The 21,165-nt window shown below is 46.4% G+C and overlaps 1 protein-coding gene across 1 annotated transcript in view; it reads right to left on the bottom strand.

Moving 5' to 3' along the window:
* Positions 1-81: 81 nt before the first annotated feature.
* The window catches only part of RUNX2 (RUNX family transcription factor 2), a 235,420-nt gene continuing 214,336 nt past the window's right edge, over positions 82-21,165 (bottom strand). Inside the window, exon 6 of the mRNA XM_090282516.1 lies at positions 82-1,300. Coding sequence (XP_090138642.1) covers positions 705-1,300 — 596 coding nt within the window. The 3' untranslated portion in view covers positions 82-704. The remainder of the gene's footprint in view (positions 1,301-21,165) is intronic.

Below are 21,165 nucleotides of genomic sequence, written 5' to 3'. Positions count from 1 at the left end.
AGGCAGCACGTATAAACATTTTGTTTATTACACAAAATACTTTCTAATTCATAAGAAAGACTTAAATACTCCACCCTTCTCCAAATACATCAGATTTTTTTCACTTCTCTATTTTCCAAACATCTTGAAATTTGATTATAATGAGAAAAAAATAAACTTTCCCCAAAGTATTTTTTTAAAGAAATATAAAAGTCACCAGAGATCAGGTACACCATCAACAACTCAAGAGAGAAAGCCTGGAGCTGCCCTTGAACTACTGCTTTTGTAACACGCTTTGCACCTGCCTTCCCTCCACGTTTCCCAGAAGTCACAGGTGTGGGGCGTGACAGGCTGGTTCTCTGAGCATCTGTCCCACGATCCCACCACCGTCTTAAGGCGCTTTTTCTGAAAAGAGCTCAAGACCTTTTCCTGAACAAGAGAAGGACTTTTGAGGGGCCAGGAGAGCCCGTTGGAGTGGATGGATGGAGCAGGCAGCTGTGAGAGCGGGGTGCTGAGAAAGCCTCTCATGGGAGAGGATGTGCGAAGAGCCATCATTTCAGAGTGGAATGCGAGCGGAGGTCCATGCTGCTAAGTTTGTTGATCAGAGTAATCCCCTCTTCTGCTGGGTTTGCGTGGCTCACGGGTGACTGACAGCGGGGGTGCGCAGTGCCCTCATGGATCCCTTGCTGAGCGTGGCTCAGATGCACTGTCGCGTGCCGGTTGCATTAGTTGGCATCCGCGGCATCCGGCAAGGGCTGGGGCTGAGGCCCCAGGGACGAAGCCAGCTTAGTAAGGGCCCTCGCTATGACGTCCAGGTGGCCATTCATTGTCCGCAACTCCAACAGGATGTCCCCAACATTGGCTTCCAAGCTCGCTGGGGCGGCGGGCGGGGCGCAGGGCGGCGAGGAGACACCCTGGTCCTCTGCGCCCTTCTCGCTGCCCGCGGTGCCCTGGCGCGGGGCCCGGCCCCTCTCAGGGCCCTGGACGGGCGCCGGCCGCTCCCGCTCATCCCCCTGGACGCCAGGAGGGGTGCCCGAGGGGCAGCCCGGCAGCCAGTCAAGGAGGCGCGGCGCAGCCTCTGGAGAGGAGGCGACCACGGAGCAGAGGCCAGAGCGCCGGGGAGCGCAGGAGCCCGAAGGCGCCGGGGCAGCCGGGAACGGTGGGGGCGGCAGCGGGGGCAGCACGGAGGGGCCGGGAGAAAACGCCCTGGGCTCGCAGGAGGAGGAGGGGGAAGGCAGGGCGGCGGTGGAGGGACCGGGCTCCTCGGAGGAGAGGAACAAGGTGGTCGAAGACTGGGAGTCCAAGGTACTGGGCTCTGAATCTGCCAGGGAAGAAACGAGAAAGGGTCACTCAGGCATTTATCGTCAACTTTCTGCCCAGCTCCACGCTAGGTACTGAAGAACAGAGGCAGGAACTAAGATGAGAGTTTATTTCCTATGCCCAGATTTGAAATCTACTAGGGAAGAAAGAGTTATCTGAGCAGTGAAAATATCAAGTACAAAGTGGGAGAGGTGTGGCACCCAGCCCTGGGATTCCAGGCAGTAGACTCATGGCCGGTCGCTGCATCCTGGCAGATGAGACTCTCCACTCAGGTCTGGAGAGGTGGCACCTCTTGTGAAGACAGGGAGGGAGTTCCAGGCAGGGACTGATCTGCAACCTGTCTGGAGGCAGCCTTGCCAAGGACAGTAAGTGCAGACTGTGGAAGGAAGGGCCTTCCCCACTCTTCCCAGAAGCAGAAGTGTGTTCAACAAACAGCACCCACCACTGTCCCAGAAAAGCCAAGCTCTCGGGGGGGGGGGGGTGAGGGGGATTTGCAAGAGTTTGGGGCCAAGAGCCAGAAGACTGCTGATTCTCACTCTGCCAGAAAACGTCCTGGTGTCTTGGGCCAGTCCCATCCCCTCTTGGGGGCTTGGTTTCATTTCCCCATCTGTACAAGAAGGTTGGGCCCAGTGACCTCTGAGGACCCGTCCAGGACTGATCAATCTGCCCTCAAAGGTCTTCAACTTGAACCCTTGATCTAAGTTCACAGTGGGCAGCACTCAAGACCTGGAAGCACTTGACAAACCTCCTTTTATGTTCCTTCTCTCCTAATCCCTTGAGCCTCCAGGTAGAAAGAGAGTGGCAGCTCTTTGGGACTGGGTATGGTAGCAAAGTTTACCAACCTCAGATCAAAGGATCCACATCAATGCCAACGACTTAGCTCAGCAGTCTCAGCCACTTTGCTCACTGCATTTGGATAGATAGTCCGTGCTCACCCTGGAAGCAGTTTTGAGTTTTACCAGATCCAAGTCTCTGAGGCTTCTCTCCCAATTCCAGCTAGAGTGCCTGCTCTTGGCTTTCCACATTGTCTGTTTGGGTGCCCACCTGTATGCCCAGCCCTCCAGGGGTTTCATGCCTTTCCAAAGCAGAACTTGATTGATTGCCTCAGTGTATTATACTGGGGAGAGTGACATGATGAAAGAGTCAATGAATGAACACATCCCCCATTGCATGTGAACACGTGTGCTCTTAACCAGTCATCACGGGTGAGCTGTTCCTTCGTCTACATCTGGCTGAGACTCAGAGAACCCCTAATCATCTGGTGAGAGCTTGTTCCCTCATCCGTCCTGACTTCAGTGCCCAACAACGTGCTCACGGGCCCCAGATGTTAGGATGTCCAATTGGTGTGGTTGGGGATTATGTCTGAAGGCACAACCTTTGAGGAGGAGCCACCCGTGTGCCTGCAAACTACTCTGGTAGAAATGTCATGGGTAATTTCTGCTGTTGGCTTTCGTAGAACTTCCTGTCCTCCACCAGCCACAATTTCCTCAGGTTTCTGTGATTATCTTATTTTGCAAAGCAAGAATCACAGACACTTCTAAGCACATAGCTCCTATGAGTTGAAAACAATAAAGTAGAAACTCTCCAAACTTGATCTGGATTTATTTGAGAAAGATGTTAATGAGTGTCACACATCCAACTCTTGTAGCAGACAAGAGCCTTTTATATTAAACCAAATAGAAGTCTCGTGGGTAAAAAGAAACAGAAGCAAGCACACAGAATGTTTCTAGGGCAGCGTTCCTCAAACTTTACTGTGCATGCCATTCCCCAGGGACATTGAAAAAGGGCAGGTTGTGAATCAGCAGGTCAGTGGTGGGACCAGAGACCCTGCATTTCTAGCCAGTTATGAGGATGCTGTTCGTCTGGGGACCACACTGAGGGTAGCAAAGGTATAGACCAAATAGACAAGCTTGGCAAATAAAGCATAGGATTTCTGATTGTAGAAATTAGAGTAACCAGGTGTAGCGGAGCAACCTATAAGTCTAATATGATCATGAAAATAGTAATAGTGTTGATGCTGATGGCCTCTCTCGGCTGCCAGGGGAATAAGAGCAGTGGCCTCTCCTGCCATTAGCTTAAGAACCTCCAGCAAAACCTTGAACCATGAACACTGGTTTGGGAGAAAAGGGGTTGTGAGGATTTCTTAAAGAAGGAAGCCCTTCACTGTTGTTTCAGCTAAAACTTCAAAAATCATCAAGTTGTCAGGACTCATCCCAACCTGACTGGCAAATCAAACTGAAAAACTGAAGCACCTTTTTAAGAAGTACATCTCCTCCCAGAACTTTCACCTGGCTGTCAGGAAACTTGGCTGCAGCCTCAGCTGGGCTAAAATCTGGGCTAAATGATTTATAGGTCTCTTCCATCCACAGCTGATCATTTTATCCCTGATTTGGGACATAAGCTTCTGGATCAATGACATAATTTTTATGCAGCTTCAGTGATTGCTACAAAATAATATCAGGGCCTTGCTGTTACAGACACGGCTCTTTGTGGAGGTTGGGGGCTCTCAGGTACAGAGAGTCAATTAATCAGACTCCTTAATTCTTTCCTTCACCCCCTCACATGGTCTCTGACCCTTATCCTGCTTTATTAGTCTCCTGAGAATTAAGAGCAACTGACATTTTATGTAGCTTTTTTTTTTTGTTAACTAGAATGTAAGCCCTCTGAAATGAGAGACACTGTTTATTTCATTCTCTGCTGTGTCACCAGGGCCTGAGCTGTGTCTGGCATAGAGTAGATGCTCAATAAATACTTGTTGAATGAATGCCATATTATCATCATCGGTCCAGAAACACAACTCCAAATGCAATAAGCTGATCCAGCTGCATGTTGTTTAATCATTCGGCTTTGATTATTTATGGAGTCTATGCAATAATGGGGAAATGCTTATACTAAAAAACATATTCCTTGTTTATCTGACATCTTAATTTTACTGGGTGTCCCATATTTTATCTGGCAACCTAATAGGAAGTCGATATTTTCATCCTGTTTCACAGAAGAAGACACTAAAGCAAAGATGGGCTCAGTGATTTCACAGAATTTCAGAGTTAGAAGGAATCTTTACTATAACTAACTACTTAAATGTGGAGATGGAGGCCAGTAAGAGAAAGGGACTTGCTATTTCATGACACAGCTGAGAACAGAACAGAGAACAGTGTCTTCTCTCTCCTAGTCGTCTATCATTCAGTCCCAGAACAAATAGGTACTGAGGGCCTCCTAGGTGCTAGATGCTGTACCAGGCTTGGGAAACACAGCCAAACCAGACAGCAGTGCTACCCTGAAGGAGCGCTCAGGTTGCCTCTCAGTGGATACCAAAACCCATGTGGCAGGTCAGACTGGGGCAGAAATGCCAAAGAGCTGCACAACAGATGTGCACCAGCTATTCATTCACACTGGTTTGCTAGTGACACTCGGAGCCACACCCTCACTCAGGTGAATTAGAGGCTGGCATGTGAACCAGGGTCATCCAACAACTGAGTCCAAATCTTCCAGTTCTGGCACTCCTTTCTCTCCCCAATGCTCCCCACATCTTCCTCATACATACGACCAACCAGTTTGAGGTGATGCTACTTCTTGAGATGGGGAAGAAGTTGAACTAAATTTCAATGATTTTGGTTCCTGGTACCATCCTGCAAATATCTTTGCAAAAGCCAGTTTTGAAGATGTACAATATATAAAAAAGTATATAATATACATATTAAATATATATACTTATATATCATACATGTTAAATATATTACATATATATTTAATTGTAAATTAAAATAATCAATTATGAATTGAAATATATATTGAAAATATAAAGAAATGTATACTGAAATATATATTAAAACTATATATAACTAATAAGCATTAGAGAAGTGTTCATCCTAGAAATAAAACAATTGCAAATCAAAATAGTGCTTATGGATTGACATAATTATATATAACAAATTGCAGTTTTTCACTTGTAAAATTGTGAAAGTATTCTCCTGCTAATACTCATTGCTGACCAGATTGTCAGGGGAGAGGCATTCTAATATGTTGTTTATAGTAAAATAGATCAGTACGTCCTCTTCAGAAAGCAATTTAGCAACATGTGCTCTACTGTTTAGTGAGCAAAGGAAATTGCCAAATCATGTTATGTGGATGAGTTCAACGGCCTATAGAAAACTGTAAAATGAAGATTGAGAGAAAACACACGAAGAATATTAGTCATGTGATGGGATTATACTTTTCTGAAGTTCTGAAGATTTCTGCAGCCACCATGCTTGGATATGCTTTCCCTCATCACTGATCTAGAGCAGAAAGTGACCACTTCCTACGAGGCCTTCAGGGCACGGTCTTCTGACCCCTTTTTGTTCAATCTTATTACTGAGTCAGGATAAATCATTTCTTGGCTGGCAACTATGCACTTTGATAGGCTGACTTTCTTGTTTCCTAATCTTTTTTTTACCCACTTGGCACACCCACCAGCCTGAGGCTTTGGCTTTCTCAGGGGAAGCCTGTGGAAAAGTTGAAGTGTGGGGCCAGCAGGCTATGGGAACCTGCCATTCATTTGCAAATGAGCCCTTTGGGTGTAGCACCTCCGTAAAACCTGCTTCTCTCATTCTCTTCCCCTTCTCAGTAAACGACCTTCCGTTTGTTCAGCTTAACCCGCAGGACTAATCCTTGACCCCGCTCTTTTCCACACTGCCCCACCCTCTATCTGCCAGCAATGTTTGTAGGTTCTGCCTTCAAATACACACAGCATCTGACCGCTTCTCACTCTCTGCAGGCAGTGGCCCGCTACTCGCTACTCGCGGCTGAGCTGAGACCAGAAAACAGGTCTCCTGAGTTTCAGTTCAATGTTTCCTCCACCACACCCAAGGGCCTACTTGATCTGAACAAATCACTTAGAACTCTTCCATACTCAGCTGCCTCTCCCCAGCCCTCCTGCCACCCTCCACCACTTGTCCAGGGAAAGTCATTTGCTGAGTCCTAGCCTCGTTTTTTGCTTGTTTATTTGTTTGTTTGCTTAATGTGTATTAGATAATAGCTAAATTCATTCTTTAATTCATGCAACAAATATTTATTGAGGACCTACAGTAAGTATGTCCAGCAGAATGCTCCACAGTGTGCAAAACCAGACTTAAACCCTGACCTCATTGCGAGGGCAGAAAATCATACCATAATTACACAAACAAATATGTAATTGCAACAGTGACACAAGCCACATGCTCTATGGGGGTTGATCTAATGAAGGAAGATTCCCTGAAGCATGAGCAAGGGCCTCTGGCAGGAAGGAGTGTTGCGAATATGTGGGCCTCCTAAAGAAAGCCAGTATGACAGGAGTGGAGAGAGGAAGTGAAGGAAGCAGGAGGGAGTTGAAGCTCAAAAGAGGAGCGGGGGTCTGGAGAGCTAGTGTTGATAAACACTGTCAGTGGTCACCCAAGATCCATTCTCCTCTTTCATCTCCTTTGTAGCTAGCCCAGGACCACTTAGAATAAAGATTACATTTCTCAGTCTCTCTTCAAACTACCTGTAACCATGTCACTAAATTCTGGGTGGAAGGATGCAAGTAGAAGTGCTGTGTGCAATTTCTCCTTCCTGTGCCTGGGATGTGGTTGCAGTGGCTAGTGCTAAAGCAGCCCTCTTGTACCATGAGGTAGAAACCATATGCTAGGGATGATAAAGCAGAGAACCAAGTCCCTGAAACTTTGAGGAACTGCTTAGCCAATCCTAGCTCACTCAACTGCAGGCTCTTCATATGAGAAAATAAAATCTATCCAAACCCCTGTTAAACTGAGCTTTCTGTTTTATAGCCAAACCAAATCCTGATACACATGGCCTTGTTGAACTTGTTAATGAGTTTTGCCATTATCGTAAGAGCAATGGAAAGTTTTGGAAAATTTTTAAGCATAAGGGTGTGTGTGACATGGTCAGTTTTGTATTTTGAAAAGTTCACCTGGCTGCATTGAGCAGAAGGTAGACAGAATAAGAGCAGGGAGACCAGTTAGGAGGTTCCAGGTGCAGGTGAGAAATTACAAAATTACAGTGGCTTTTGCTACAGTTGTAGCCCTAGGGATGCAGAGCAGTAGATTCCACAGTGAGCTGGGACATGGAAACAGGCAGACTTACTATAGGCAGGGATACAGGGTGTGGAGAAAAGGAGGCATCAGAGAAACGAGTACCCTTCCTGGCTGCTGTTTCAGTGCAAGACCCCAGAAACTCTGGCTCTAGGAAGGGAACTTTCCTTTTCTTGTTCTCTGGAGTCTGGATGGCCCCTTCCCAGCCCACAGACAGCCCTCCAGCATAGCTCAGCTCTGACACACCTCACCAGAGGCAGCCCTTGGGAACACTTTCCCAGGAGCCTGGAGTGAGGAGAAACTGTGTGGCCTTGGGGAAGCAGAGAGGCAGAAGTCTGTGGGAAGAGGACCAGACCTGTCTGTGGGAGAAGCAACATCTCTCAGCACTGCTGCCGGCCCCTGCCTTTGATGGTTCAGACTTGGCTGGATTGCTGCCTGCCCCTTTCGAACGCCCGGCACACAAAAGGGAGGGTTGAGTGTTTGATGAACTCAGCCCAATAATATTCACTTCTTTTATTTTCCAGGAACGTCATGAGAACCACAGGGCAATCTTCTGGTTTTAAGACCTGGTGAGTCAAGTCTACAAATACGTCTGACTCAATCGGATCCCAAGTTCTCACCAGGCATCTCCCAGGAACATGGCTCAGCAAGAGAGCTGGAGCTGGAGCTGGACAGCCCCTGTAGGGGAGGGGAGCATAGGCTTCTCTGCAGAGGGCAAGAAGGGCTGGCTGGAGTGGAGACTAGGAGATTCCTGACTTGACAGTGACGTTCTCACAATAAGAGCCAACAATTACTGGGTGTTTACTGTCTCCAAGCTACATGTTAAGTTATCTCTCCTAATTTGCATGGAAAACTATGAAGTGGATGCTGTTTTTAATCCCATTTTACTGTTGGGAGAACTGAGGCCCTGCTCTATTAAGAATCCCGCTCACCCTCATGGAGCTTCAGGATATGAACCAAGGTAGCTGATGCCAGAGGCTCTTCAGTGTGAAGAAGGGAATGTGCTTCATGGAATGTTTGCAGGCATGGAATGAGGGCTGAGGAGGGCTACCCTCTGTAGAGGGTCTACTACATTTTAGGCCTGAGATCTGCCACCTTGACTGCATATTAAAACCACTTGGAGAAATTTATAAACACTATTGACGCCCCCAACCAATTAAATCAGTATGTCCAGGAATGGTGCTCAGGCATCCCGTGTTTTAAAAGCACCCAGGGATTATACTGATGCACAGCTAGGGTTACTTGACAATGACCCTCTACCCACTTGTAAATGGAGAAACTGAGGCTCTTAGGGTTCAGAGAGTTTGGACAAAGCCCACAGCTGACAAGACCCATGTCCTGATGTCGCTGGCTGACTCCCACACCTATACTCATCCATGTTGACCCATCTCTCTCCTATCTGGCTGGGCCCCTCTATTTTGAAAATGTGTGAACTTTTTAAATGTAACCTTCTTTTGCAATTTGCATCTATTTTGTTGTTGTTGCTGTTGCTGTTGTTCAAGCTCAAGAGCTGTTTAGGTCAGCTGCCTGAGAAGAACAGTGTAGTCTATAATGGCTGAGTGGGGTGGGCTGGCCCAGGGGCCCCTGAAACCATGGCTTTGGCTTCATCCAGGCCCTGCTACAGTCAATGGGCCAGGCCCTCTGAAGAGATGCCCTGTAGCTCTGGCCAGGATGTGCCCTCTCACTCTCCCTGCCCCTCCCAAGAACACTGTCAATCTACTATAGTCCCCAGACTCTGAAGGGCCACCCTCTAAGCATCAGAACACCCAGCCCTGGGCAAATCCTTGTCTCTATTTCTTGCAGCATCAGTGACTTCCCAAGGAGTGACACAGGAAAGGTCACCATCCGTTTATTTTCAATGTGAATTATCCAGCCTCTAATTTCCTGGTGGCTGGGGCTTGAGCTAATGAGGAACAATCATCAATCAAGTTAATAGAGCAAAGTAGCTGGAAGGGGAGAAGGACAGCCATAGAAACTGACTCGAACAGTCAGAAGGTGCTCCTGCCCAGAGTACCTTTAAGGAAGGGGAGAAAAGGAGGTGAAAGCAGGTATCTGTATGCCCGTGTTCATAGCAGCATCATTCACAATAGCAAAAAGGCAGAAGCAGCCCAAGTGTCCATAGATGAATGAATGGATAAAAAAAGGTGATATCTATCTATCTATCTATCTATCTATATATATATATATATGTGTGTATATATATATATATACACACCGTATATTTCACACTATAAGATGCACCTAGGTTTAGAGGAGGAAAACAAGAAAACAATATCATGAGCCAAATGGTGTACTAAAATATTTAATAAAATACAACAGAATAATATTTCAATTATGTAAAGTGAACAGCAGTCAACAGCAGTATTAAGAACCATCATCACTGCTATTAACAAATGAGGAGAGACTTTAAGGTTCAAGCACTCTTCTAGTTTTCTGGGAACTCCAGGTCAGGTAATACACATCACAGTCTGTGATGCAATATTCGCTCCATAAGACGCACAGATGTTTCCCCCCACTTTTTGGGGGAAAAAAAGTGCTTCTTATGGAGCAAAAAATATGGGGTGTGTGTGTGTGTATATATATATATATATATCCTGGCTGGTTTGGCTCAGTGGATTGAGCGTCGGCCTGCGAGCTGAGTGTCGCTGGTTCGATCTTCCAGTCAGGGCACATCAGAGAAGGAAAACTCTGACTCCAAAAAACCTCCGCTGCCTTGCGGCATACCTCTTCAGGGGAAAGGCTAAGGGAGTAAACCCCGACAGAAAATCCGGAGCCGGAGTCCCTAAGGCGGTTTGACGTTGTAGTCAACACCGGCAACTCCTGCGGCGCACCTGAAGCCAAGCTGTATTGACTCCGTCTTTCCCTTGGACCCTTCAGCTGCGAAGAGAGGGGGGGTCTGCTGCATGGGCAACAGCAGACCCTCCATATCACCCTGCCCAGGCTCTGTAGCTTCAGCTTCACTGGAGAGGACACTCCAGCGTCATCGCAAGATGTCGATTCAACACGGGAGGAGACAGATACCGTGTCACTCCCGAGTCGGACTGCACAGCCATTCTCGGCGGTGCAGATAGACTCTTAAGAAGCTACACCATCGTCTCTTGAGACGGACGGCTGCTGACGACGACGACGATATATATATATATATATATATATATATATATATATATATATATATATATATAAATGAAACATCACTCGGCCTTAAAAAGAAAGGAAATTTTGGCATATGCTAATGGATGAACCTTGAAGACAATATGCTAAGTTAAGTAAGCCCGTCACAAAAGCTAATACACAAAATACCGTATGATTCCTTTTGTGCAGGGTCCCTAAAGTAGTCAAATTCAGAGATACAGCAGGAGAATGGTGGTTGCCAGGGGCTGAGGGAGGGGAGCAGAGAGCAGGTGCTCCATTGAGTACAGACCCCCCCCCCCCCCCGTTGGGGAGGTTAAGGACTTCTGGAGATTGATGAGGGTGATAATTACTAGACAGTGTGAAGGTACTTAATGCCACAGAACGCTACACTTAAAAATGGTTCAAATGATAAATGCTACATTGTATATGATTTACCACAATAATAAAACAGGTTGGGGAAGGTATGATGACTTAATTCACAATTTTATCCAAGCTCTTGGAAGGTCTATATATGACATTTCTGGGACTTTGATAAAATAGGGAGAGGAAAGAACTAATAAAATAAATTACTGCTGAGAACACGATTGGTCAGATGTGGGCTGAACACCCCAAGGAGGCCCTACAGATGAGGATCATTGACCCAGTCCTGGACCTAAACATTGCCGGATCCTCAAAAAGGTTTCTGTTTTCGATTACCAGGGTGAAAATGTCTAAAATGGCTTTGTTGCTACTGTGTGAGCACACTTTGGAAGAAAGTCAAGTCCAGACTCTGATACTTTTAGATCCACTTTTAGACCAATTCTCCTTTCATAAGTGAAGTGATCTTAACCCTTCAAGCATTTCACAGCCTAGCCACTGGTTCCTCATTAGCACAACTGGCCACAGAAGAAGGTGGGAATTGTTTCAGTTCAAGAGCCCCATCCCTTCCTCCTTTACTCTGATGCAATTATTCCTTGAAAGTACTGGGCAAATTCCCATCTCAGGGCCTTTGCACTTGCTATTCTTTCTACCTGGAATGCTCCTCCCTTGGATATCTGCATGGCTCACCCCCTCACTTCCTTCAGCCTTTGCTCAAAGTCACCTTCTCAAGGGACCATTTCTGGACACACTAGCTGAAAGTGCCACCCCCACCTCACCACATCAGCATTCAGTCCCCCTTGCACTGCACAGCCGATGCTGTCACTGTCCCATTCATGTCACCAGGGCACTCCAGATGGAGGGAATTATATGTGCGAATAAATGCACGAGGCTTGGGAGACTGTGGCCTGAAAGACAGTATGAAATGGCTGGAGAGTGTGGTGCACAGGCCTGGGAGACTTGCATGAAATGGCTTAAAAGATAACAAGGACAGACAGCTGAGAAGTTTGCGAAGCTAAGGAATTGCAACTTCAGCAGGCAATGGGGAACCACTGAAAGGCTTTAAATGGGAGAATTATGGATTCGATTTGCAGTTTTAAAAGATGACGCGGCAGCTAGCAGTATGAAGGCTGAACAGGAGGGGATAAGGCTGGAGGTGAGCAGACCAAATGTGAAAGTAACACCTTGGACATGAAAGAAGCCAAAATGATAATACAGCAGAAAGCACCAGAGTGAAGTCCAGAGGACCAGTATATGAAGCTTTTTTTTTTTTTTCTAGGAACAGATTGAATTTCCGCAAAAAGAAACTTTCCTGCCACCCTTTATGGACCTTGGCTCCTGCCCTCATTTGGGTTGGCCACCCCGGCCTGTCAGGCATCGCCGTTCAATAAAAGCATGCGTGGGTTTTATGGGATTGTTTGTTAAGCCCCGAGCCAAGCTTTTCTACTCACTCAGGCAGGGCTACCCTGCCAATTTCTAACTTGGCTGTTTTTCACATATAGGGTGTGAAGGACATCTCTATGTGTCTCTATGAACACACCCTTTTGGAAGGAGGCATGTATGGTTACACATAATATCTTTATGTGATTTTTTGAAGAGATGTTTGTATAACCTGTTTATTCCATGGCATGAATATTTCTGTAGTACAGAGAAACGATAAGAAAGAATGGAAAAGCTATTCCCACACCATAACCAATGTGGGTTCACGAAGAAAAATTCAAAATAGATTATGTTCTTCAGCAATGCCTCCAGGGTTGAACAGTTTCCAAATCAATCCATTTAATTCTTCCTCCTGGAGGGTCACTCACCTTTGAACTTCATTTTTTAAAGACTACCGTTAAAAAAATAATAAAGTGGCACAGACCAGACCTTGCTGAAGAGTGTGTTCTCTGCCCCTCCCCCTCCAAAGAGAGAGTGCACCGAAGGGGCCATCTCGCCTGTAAAAAGGAGGGCGGCTTGATGAACTTGGTGGAAAGAGCAGGGTTGTAAAAGTCGGCATTTTGGCTTTAACAAGGCCAGGAAGCCCAGAGCAGAGCCAGCTGGGGAGTCTGAACAAACCCAAGAATATTAGAACCTGGGGTCACAGAGACCTGGGCCGCCACCAGGAATGCGAGGAGGAGAGACAGTCTGGCGGTGGGCTGGGGGAACGACTGGAGCCCCACGCTGCCAGCTCCGCGGAGGTGAGTCAACAGGCCAGGCGGACGCTCGGCGGGAGCTGCACTGTGCCCAGCCACACAGGGCTTCACGTGACAAGGCTCCAGGACCTCTGGGGTGTGGCAGGTGGGCACACACGTGCCCACTCACCAGCTCAGCCAGAACAGCACCTTAGAAAAGAAGCCTCCTTGGTTTGATTGAGAATGCTCCCTTGCCAAGCTGAGTAAGAAAGTAGTAAGTACCACCTGGGGAGGGCGGGAGGTGATGGCCCCATTTCCCAAAGCAATAAGCAGCAAGGGTCTAGGCAAGGGGGTTCCCCAGCCAGTGGCCGGGCAGAGGAAAGGGCTCAGGATCCTCCAGGATCCTCCCCTGTCAGGTGGACCAAGTGACAATGCCCAAGTCTGGACACGCTTGGTGCACATCTAGTGAGTGGACTACCCTGTTTCTATCAGCCACCCCTTGCAGCCCAGGGAGCAGAGCCTGCCTCTTCACATCTGAGGCCTCTGGTGTCTGTTGCCTCCTATTGCCACAGTCCCCCAACCCCTTCACTTAGAAGCAAATAATCCTGGGAGGTGGCAGAGCCTTAGTAGGTTCCCTCATTGCCCCATCCAGGTACTTTTGATACCCAGTCCTTTCTCCTCAGAATTCCTCGGAGATCAGACCTCCTTGCCGTGCCACTCTGTCTCTCCTCAGTATACCTTTTCTACCCTGGGTCCACGCTTTCCCTTTTCTTTATCTCAGGCCATTTCTCCTAATGATGAGCCTTTGTGCCAGGCTCAGGTATGTTCAAAACTTAAATGAGCACCCCCAGATCTAAATTTGGCCCTGTCCATTGGAAGGAGGGGTCTGGGGCATCCTGCTGTGCTCAGAAGGGGAAACAAAGCCAAGGAGGGGAAAAAATAACAAGACAGCTTTTACAGAAATAAGAGTCTAGAATGCAGGAACAGGCCGGTGCTGGCTGCCCCAGGTCACTGGGGCTTGGGGCCTGTTCTGCGACTTCAGCCAGGCCTGCTAGAATCTGCCCTGCCACAGGCCTGCAGAGGCAACCAAGGTGCTTTGATTTTTTCTTTTCAAAAATGTCCTCCAGCCTGACCCCACCTGTGCTCTCACTGCAGGGTCCGCAGAGGGTGTCATGAGAGCATTTGCTGGTAATTTCCTGACTTCGGTAAATTTTTCTCAAGATGTGGCCGTGAGTCAATGTGATGTGCTGTGACACAGGGTGTAACTTGCAGTGGCTCCCCTTGCTCTGGGAGCTGGAAAAGCATCACCCTGCTGAGTAACTGAGGATGAAAATCCCTAAGTGCCCTCCACCCCGCCTCTCCCTCCATAGAGTCCCCAAATTGGAGGAGATAAGGGAACTATATCTATATCACTTAACCTATAGTTATATAATTATATGTTTATATTACATATGAATATATAAATACTGTATTTATATAGTATATTAATATATACTTATATATTAAGCTTTATGTAATCAGGATCTTGATATTCTCTAAAAGTATATAATGACCTCTATGCAGCTCACTTTCTTTCAAAATTAAGCTCTCTTGAGTGATTTTGTTGATCTTTGTATTTGGGAAATTGAGAGAATGGGTGGGAGGAGGAGAAGAATGATGAAGACGAGAGGAGACACATTGCTTAGGTTTACAATGTCCTGATGAGCTCTGGGTGCTAGAACATCCCCTAAAAAGTTCAAGTGAACTGGATCAGGTAGGTAGGTATAAATTACCGGTTCAATTTTATCCGTGTTGACAACTAACCTGAAATAGTCAAGCAAAGAAGATTAATTACAATTTTGCTTACAAAATATCTGAGTACCAGGACTGTCACTTGCCAGGGGAGATCTGCCAGGACCAGTCTCTCTGCTCCTGGTAATTCATAATTAGCCCAGGAGTTTGGAAGGAAGTGCTCGGATCAATTACATCCTTCAAAAATCCTTGAGTGGAAATGAAGGAAGGGTTAAAATGACGCAGCTAAATGTCTGTGCAGCTTGGCCTCACAGGGGGCTGTTGGGAGCTTGCACAGAAGCATTTTGCAAACTGTCAGCTGCCCTCCAGACAGTAGGACTCTTTGATATTACCATCATTAGGCTGCATTAACACACCAGCCCAGCACAAAAGAAGATGAAAACCTAGCATAAATACAGCAGGAAGTGTCTACTGTCCCTGTGAGTTTAGGGGCCAATATCTGAATTCTTCTCTTTCCGATGCAGACAATGGAGGGCAGGCACCAGGTGAGAGGCACAGGCATGGATGAAAATGAGACCCTGGTGCTCTAAAGCCTCAGCCCTTCCGCGCACTCAGCCCCTTCACCTGCCTCTAGCCCAGAACCCTGCGGAAGAGCCGAAACCTCAGTTGTAGAAAGCCTGACCTGGGAAGGAAAATCCCACTTTGAAGCAAAAGCTTACAGAGCTCTTAACACCTTCTGCTGTTCTGAAGTAAATGGAAGATAAATATGTTCTGGGCCTCTTTCAGCCCAGATGAGGAAGGTAATTTTCCTCTTCTCCACCCTTTCTCTTCCCCCTTGCCCTGCCTTCCTCCCTTCCCCTCATCTCACCACTTTCAAAAGACAACCCTTCAGTTTTCTTCTTGTTCTGGAAAAAAACCGTTTTCCCAAATTGCAGCCTCTTCACTTATGAAGAAGGCAAAACAAGAGCATAAAATGAAGGCATTGGATAAAAAGAAATTAAATCTTAATGAACTGTTATCTTAAAATTTTTTAAAAATTTGTATTATATATTTTGTATTTTATTATATATTTATTATTTTAGAATTATTTTTGTAGTAGTTTTAAGACAAACTTATATTTTGAAGTTTATTGTATGATTAACAGAACCTTTCCTTTTCCCAGCCAATTTTCCCTGGAGAAGCCGGCCGCTGGGGCGGCCTGGGGTTCCTCTCACCCACGGGCTCTGGAAATATTTTCTTGCAAACTCTCTGCGCTCCCATTCACCTCTATATAAAATGAGCAAAACAACACTCCTCCTTCCCACAGGTATGTGATGAGGTACAATTATTGCAAATATGTGAAGTGTTTTAAGGTCCCTGGATTAAAGTAGTTGTATGAGAAAAAAATATTATTCCAGAGTGAAATTCCGCTCAGTTGTCATGCTTCCTGTGACCGCCCGCCCTGTGTCCTACATGACTTGGAACAAGTACCAGCGGTGATGAGGTCTTCAGAAAGTCTCTAAGTAATTTCTTAGCCTGCTTTTCTTTACCTTTAAAAAACTCTACTTCTACTTTTTTTTCTTCTTCATGCAGCCAAAAGCTTTCCCTCCTAATATGTCTTATCAGAAGAGGGGCCAGTTGGTTGGAGATGGACCCTTTCCCATCTCAGTGTTTCCTCACTGTCTCTTGTCCCTGCCTCTCCTTTGTCTTTGTTCCCCACTCACAACTCCTTTTTTAATATACCAGACACTTTTAATAAGTTAAAACAAATTGGACCCTTGGCTATAAAGTTTGCTTCTGCCTCTCAGACTGGTGGACAAAACCAGATACCAAATTCACTCCCTGGAACCAAGTCTGTGCCACCTCAGGGTGTAGGTCACTGTCATGGTGAGAGCTCAGGGCCTTGCTGACCCAGGAGATTCTTCCCCATTCAGGACTTCCCAACAGCGGCATCACATGTGGAGTGTGGCAAGACACCCAGACAGCTGCTGGGGCGGCTGTGAGACAGTGGCCAAGAATGCCCCTTGTCCTGGCACAGCTGTGTCCGCAGCAGGTGCTGCCTGACTGCTGGCTGCCCACCCATGTGTCATATCCTCCTTGGGGCACACAGAAACACACCCCAGATCAGGGACACAAATGCAGGCTCTTTCCTACTCCCCCTGCCAGTCCTGAGGCTACTGAGGCTATGAGCATGAGACAGTCCACATGACAAAAAGCACCCAGAGCCACATTTTTTGTGCCCTCCAGCCTCAGCATGTGTCTAACTGGACAAATTAGAATGGCTCCTCTACTGACCCTTCACTGGCTGGCCCTGCACAGTGCACCAAACCCCCATACCATTCTCACCTGAGAATTCTGTCAGGACCCAACTGCTCTGCTCCCACATACTGAAAGAATCAGTGAGGGGAGCTAAAGCGGGCCTGAGCCTGGGGACAGGACAGAACCAGGCTCCTTCCTCCTGCTCCTGAGCCCTTGTGACCCTCCATCCTCCCAACGCACGCGTGTGTGTTGCCTATGCAACAAGAGAAGGGATCCCACCCAACAGTGGTTTACTCATCCATGCAGAAATGTAAACCAAATCAGATAAACATCACATGTTAAATCCTGTGTGTGTGTGTGTAAAATCTCCTATCCCATTATCTTGTACTTTGGGAAGAAACTTATTTATTTGTGTCTTTCTTATCTGTGTTTACTTTGTCCCCTGCATTTTACTTTATTTTACTGTGTTTTACTTCATGTTTCCCACGGGCTGTTAAGTGGCATTACATGTAAATTTAGTTCCATGATCAAGTAATACTGGTATATCCTGAGCTGAACAAAGTTAAACGGTTTCCTCACTACAGGACTCCTCAGGACCTTAACACAATAAAGGGTATGGTAGTCATCCATGAGAGGGACTTGCAAATTTACTTAGCCTCTAAACCCCTTTCTGGAGGAATATTTAGAGGGGTTCATATCCCTTTGGCCAATGGGGCAGGAGACATTAACTCCTCTCTTGAGTGATGGACAGTGACCAACAAATGCTCACAGAGAGGCTGACACTTAATAAAGACCAACACCTCATCTTACTTCAAGCCAGAAAAACAGAATTGGCCTCATCATCCAGAACCTATAATGTCCCGGTAGGAAGAGCTCAACTTGGTGCTCTGGGGTGTGATTCAGCTGGAATAATAACGGGTTACCCAAGGCCTACTCTAAAGGCCCTCATAAAAAAGCCACATCCCAACTTCTGGCCAAGATGGAGGCATAAGTTGACATGCTTTGCCTCCTTACACAACCATAAGAAAGATTACATCTACCTCAAAACAAAAAACAATCAGAACTGCCAGAAAATTGAACTGTACGGAAGTCCAACTAACAAAGATATGAAGAAGTAATACTCATCCAGATGAGTAGGAGGGGTAGAGATGGAGAGCCAGGGCAGAGAGGACATGGTGTGGTAGCGGCAGCAAAGCAGTGGCTGAGGCCACCTAGTAGAAAGAGCAGTCACACATTATAAAAGTTGGGACACCCAGGGAGCAATCCCAGGAATCCCAGCCCCAGGCTAGACTGTGCAGCTCAAGGTTCCAGTGCCAGGAAAATAAAGCCTCATTGCTTCTGGCTGTGAAAACCAGTGGGGTGGGCACAGCAAAGAGTCCATTTAGAGGGCCCCCATGGTCCTAAAATGTCCACAAACCCACCCACTCTGGGAACCATCACCAGGGCAACAGCTAGAGGGCCTCCAGTTACATACGGAAAGTGGGGGAAGTGACTAGAAAAGGGGCAAGTGATGAGCAAGGAGCATTGTTGCCTCTATTATCCCTCCCTCACATACAGAGCTACCAGGCAGTGAAACAGGTTACCCAGCACTGATGAATACTGAAGACTCCACCCCTTACAATGTGACAGGTGCAGCAGCTCTACCTACGACACAGAGGCAAACACAGGAGGCTGTCAAGTTGAGAAGACAGAGATGTATGGCCCAAAGGAGGGAACAGATCAAGGGTCCAGAGGGAGAACTCTACAACAAGGAAATAGCCAACCTAACAGACACAGAATTAAAAACACTTGTGATAATGATGCTCAGAGAAATGGTTGAGTACAGCAAATGCGTAAGGGAAGAAGTGAAGGCTACACTAAGTGAAATGAAGAAAAATCCACATGAAACCAAGAGTGAAGGGAAGGAAGCTGAGGTTCAAATCAATGTACTGAAAAATAAGGAAGAAATACACAGTCAACCAGTACAGAATGAAGAAACGAGAATTGAAAAAACAAGGATAGGCTTAGGAATCTCTGGGGCAACTTTAAACATACCACCATCTGAATCATGGGGGTGCCAGAGGAAAAGATGAAGAGCAAGAAATTGAAAACTTATCTGAAAATTAATGAAGGAAAACTTCCCTAACTTGGCAAAGGAAATAGACATACAAGTCCAGGAAGCAGAGAGAGTCCCAAACAAGTTGGACCCAAAGAGGACCACACCAAGATACATCATAATTAAAATGCCAAAGGTTAAAGATAAAAACAGAATCTTAAAAGCAGCAAGAGAAGAGAATTACCTACAAAGGAGTTCCCATAAGACTATTAGCTGATTTCTCATAAGAAACTGTGCAGTCAAGAAGGGACTGGCAAAAAGTATTCAAAGTGATGAAAAGCAAGGACCTACAACCAAGATTACTCTATCCAGCATAGCTATTATTCAGAATGGAAGGGCAGATCAAGTGCTTCCCAGACAAGGTAAAGCTAAAAGAATTCATGATCACCACGCCCTTGTATGAAATGTTAAAGGGACACATTTAAGAAAAAGAAGATCGAAACTATGAACAGTAAAATGACAACACACTCACAACTAACAAATGAATCTAAAAAAAAAACAAACAAACTAATCAAACAACCAGAACAGAAACAGAACTATAGATATGAAGATCATATGGAGGGTTATCAGCAGGAAGGGGGAAGTGGGAGAACAGGGGAAAAGGTGCAGGGATCAAGGAGCATGACTGGTAGGTACAAAATAGACAAGGAGATGTTGAATATAGTAAAGTAAATGGAGAAGCCAAAGAATGTACATGCATGACCCATGGACATGAACTAAGAGGGGTGAATTGCTGGAGGGAAGGGAGGTACCAGGCAGAGGGGGGCTAAGAGGAAAAAAAGAAAATTGGGACAACTGTAATAGCATAATCAATAAAGTATACTTTTAAAAAAAGTACAAATAGGTAGTTACAGAATAGCCACGGGGCTATAAGATACAGCGAAAGAAATGGAGTAGCCAAAGAACTTATATGAATGACCCATGGACATGAACAATGGTATGGGGATTGCCTGAGGGAATGGGGGTACTGGGTGGAGGGAGGCAAAGGGGAAAAAATCAGGACAACTGTAATAGCATAATCAGTAAAATATAATTTAAAAAAGCCACATCCCTCAGTTCACCAACAATACCAGTGCCAGGGCAACAAGAGTCTAGAAAAGCCCAGATCCATCACTGGGCTATGCTGAGTCTTTAATTGCAGCTTTTATCCTCTGCCCACCTTCTTGGACCCAGTCTAACTTCTTTGAGTCCATCATTAATGAACTCCTGGCACCCTGAGGCCTCACTTTGGTGGTCCATGTGACAAGGATCTGGGACCTGTGCCCTTGTCCTGGAAGCCTCCAAACTACCCTCCAACCTGGATATATATCCGATGGCTAATTTGTTTCCTTCAAACCAGGGGGAAGAGAGGAGTGGTCTAGCCTCCTGAGAATAGGGAGTTTGGGTATAGGGGCACTGTCAGGGCTAAGCCAAGGACAGGGCCAGGTGTTTGGAGTAGCCAGCCAGGTCCCACAGAGCACCATCAGCACGGGAGCTTTGTAGACAGAATGAACTTGGCAGAGGATTTTCATGCCCACTGCCATTTACAGAAGCATTGCTGTGCATGAAGCACTAACTCCCATAATTTCCTCCTCATTTCCTCCTGGCATTGTCCCTACAAAGAGGGGTGGGAATTATGTAAGAATCAGGCAGACAGAATCCTCTGACCAACCATCAGCGTTGCTAAGAATCACAAGCATACGCAGGCCAATTAGTGTTTCTTCTTCCTCTCCATAGGGGTCAGTACCCGATGGGACAGCTCAGTAGCCACCAATGCTCCATGCAATGGTGCAGTCGCTTTGCAGCTTGGGACCTCACTGTGTTTGTCTGCAACAGGAGCATAATGGTCTCCTCCTGGCTCATCTCATGGGGCCTTCTGAGGTGCATGGTCAGAAGAGAGGGCTGAGAGATCTAAGAACCAGCCTCTCCTCCATTTTCCCGAAGCTTTCAATTCCTGCTGCTCAGCCTCTCTTCCCAGTGCAGATCAAGTCCAGACTTCCTCTCTGCCATCACATTAGGGGGAGGAGACCCAGAAGTTCCACTTCCTCAGATTCCAACTCCAGAATCACATGGTGAGAGTCCCCTGAGCTGCCTAACCTGGGACAAGCTGTATCATAGAAAAGACAGTCTCTGACCCCCTACCCTTAATACTCACATCCCTCTAAAGATGCCT

Source organism: Furipterus horrens, unplaced genomic scaffold, assembly GCF_987537825.1.
Source record: "Furipterus horrens unplaced genomic scaffold, mFurHor1.1.pri manual_scaffold_6, whole genome shotgun sequence".
In the NCBI taxonomy this organism is placed as follows: Eukaryota; Metazoa; Chordata; class Mammalia; order Chiroptera; family Furipteridae; genus Furipterus; species Furipterus horrens.
This window is presented reverse-complemented; position numbering and strand designations above follow the sequence as displayed.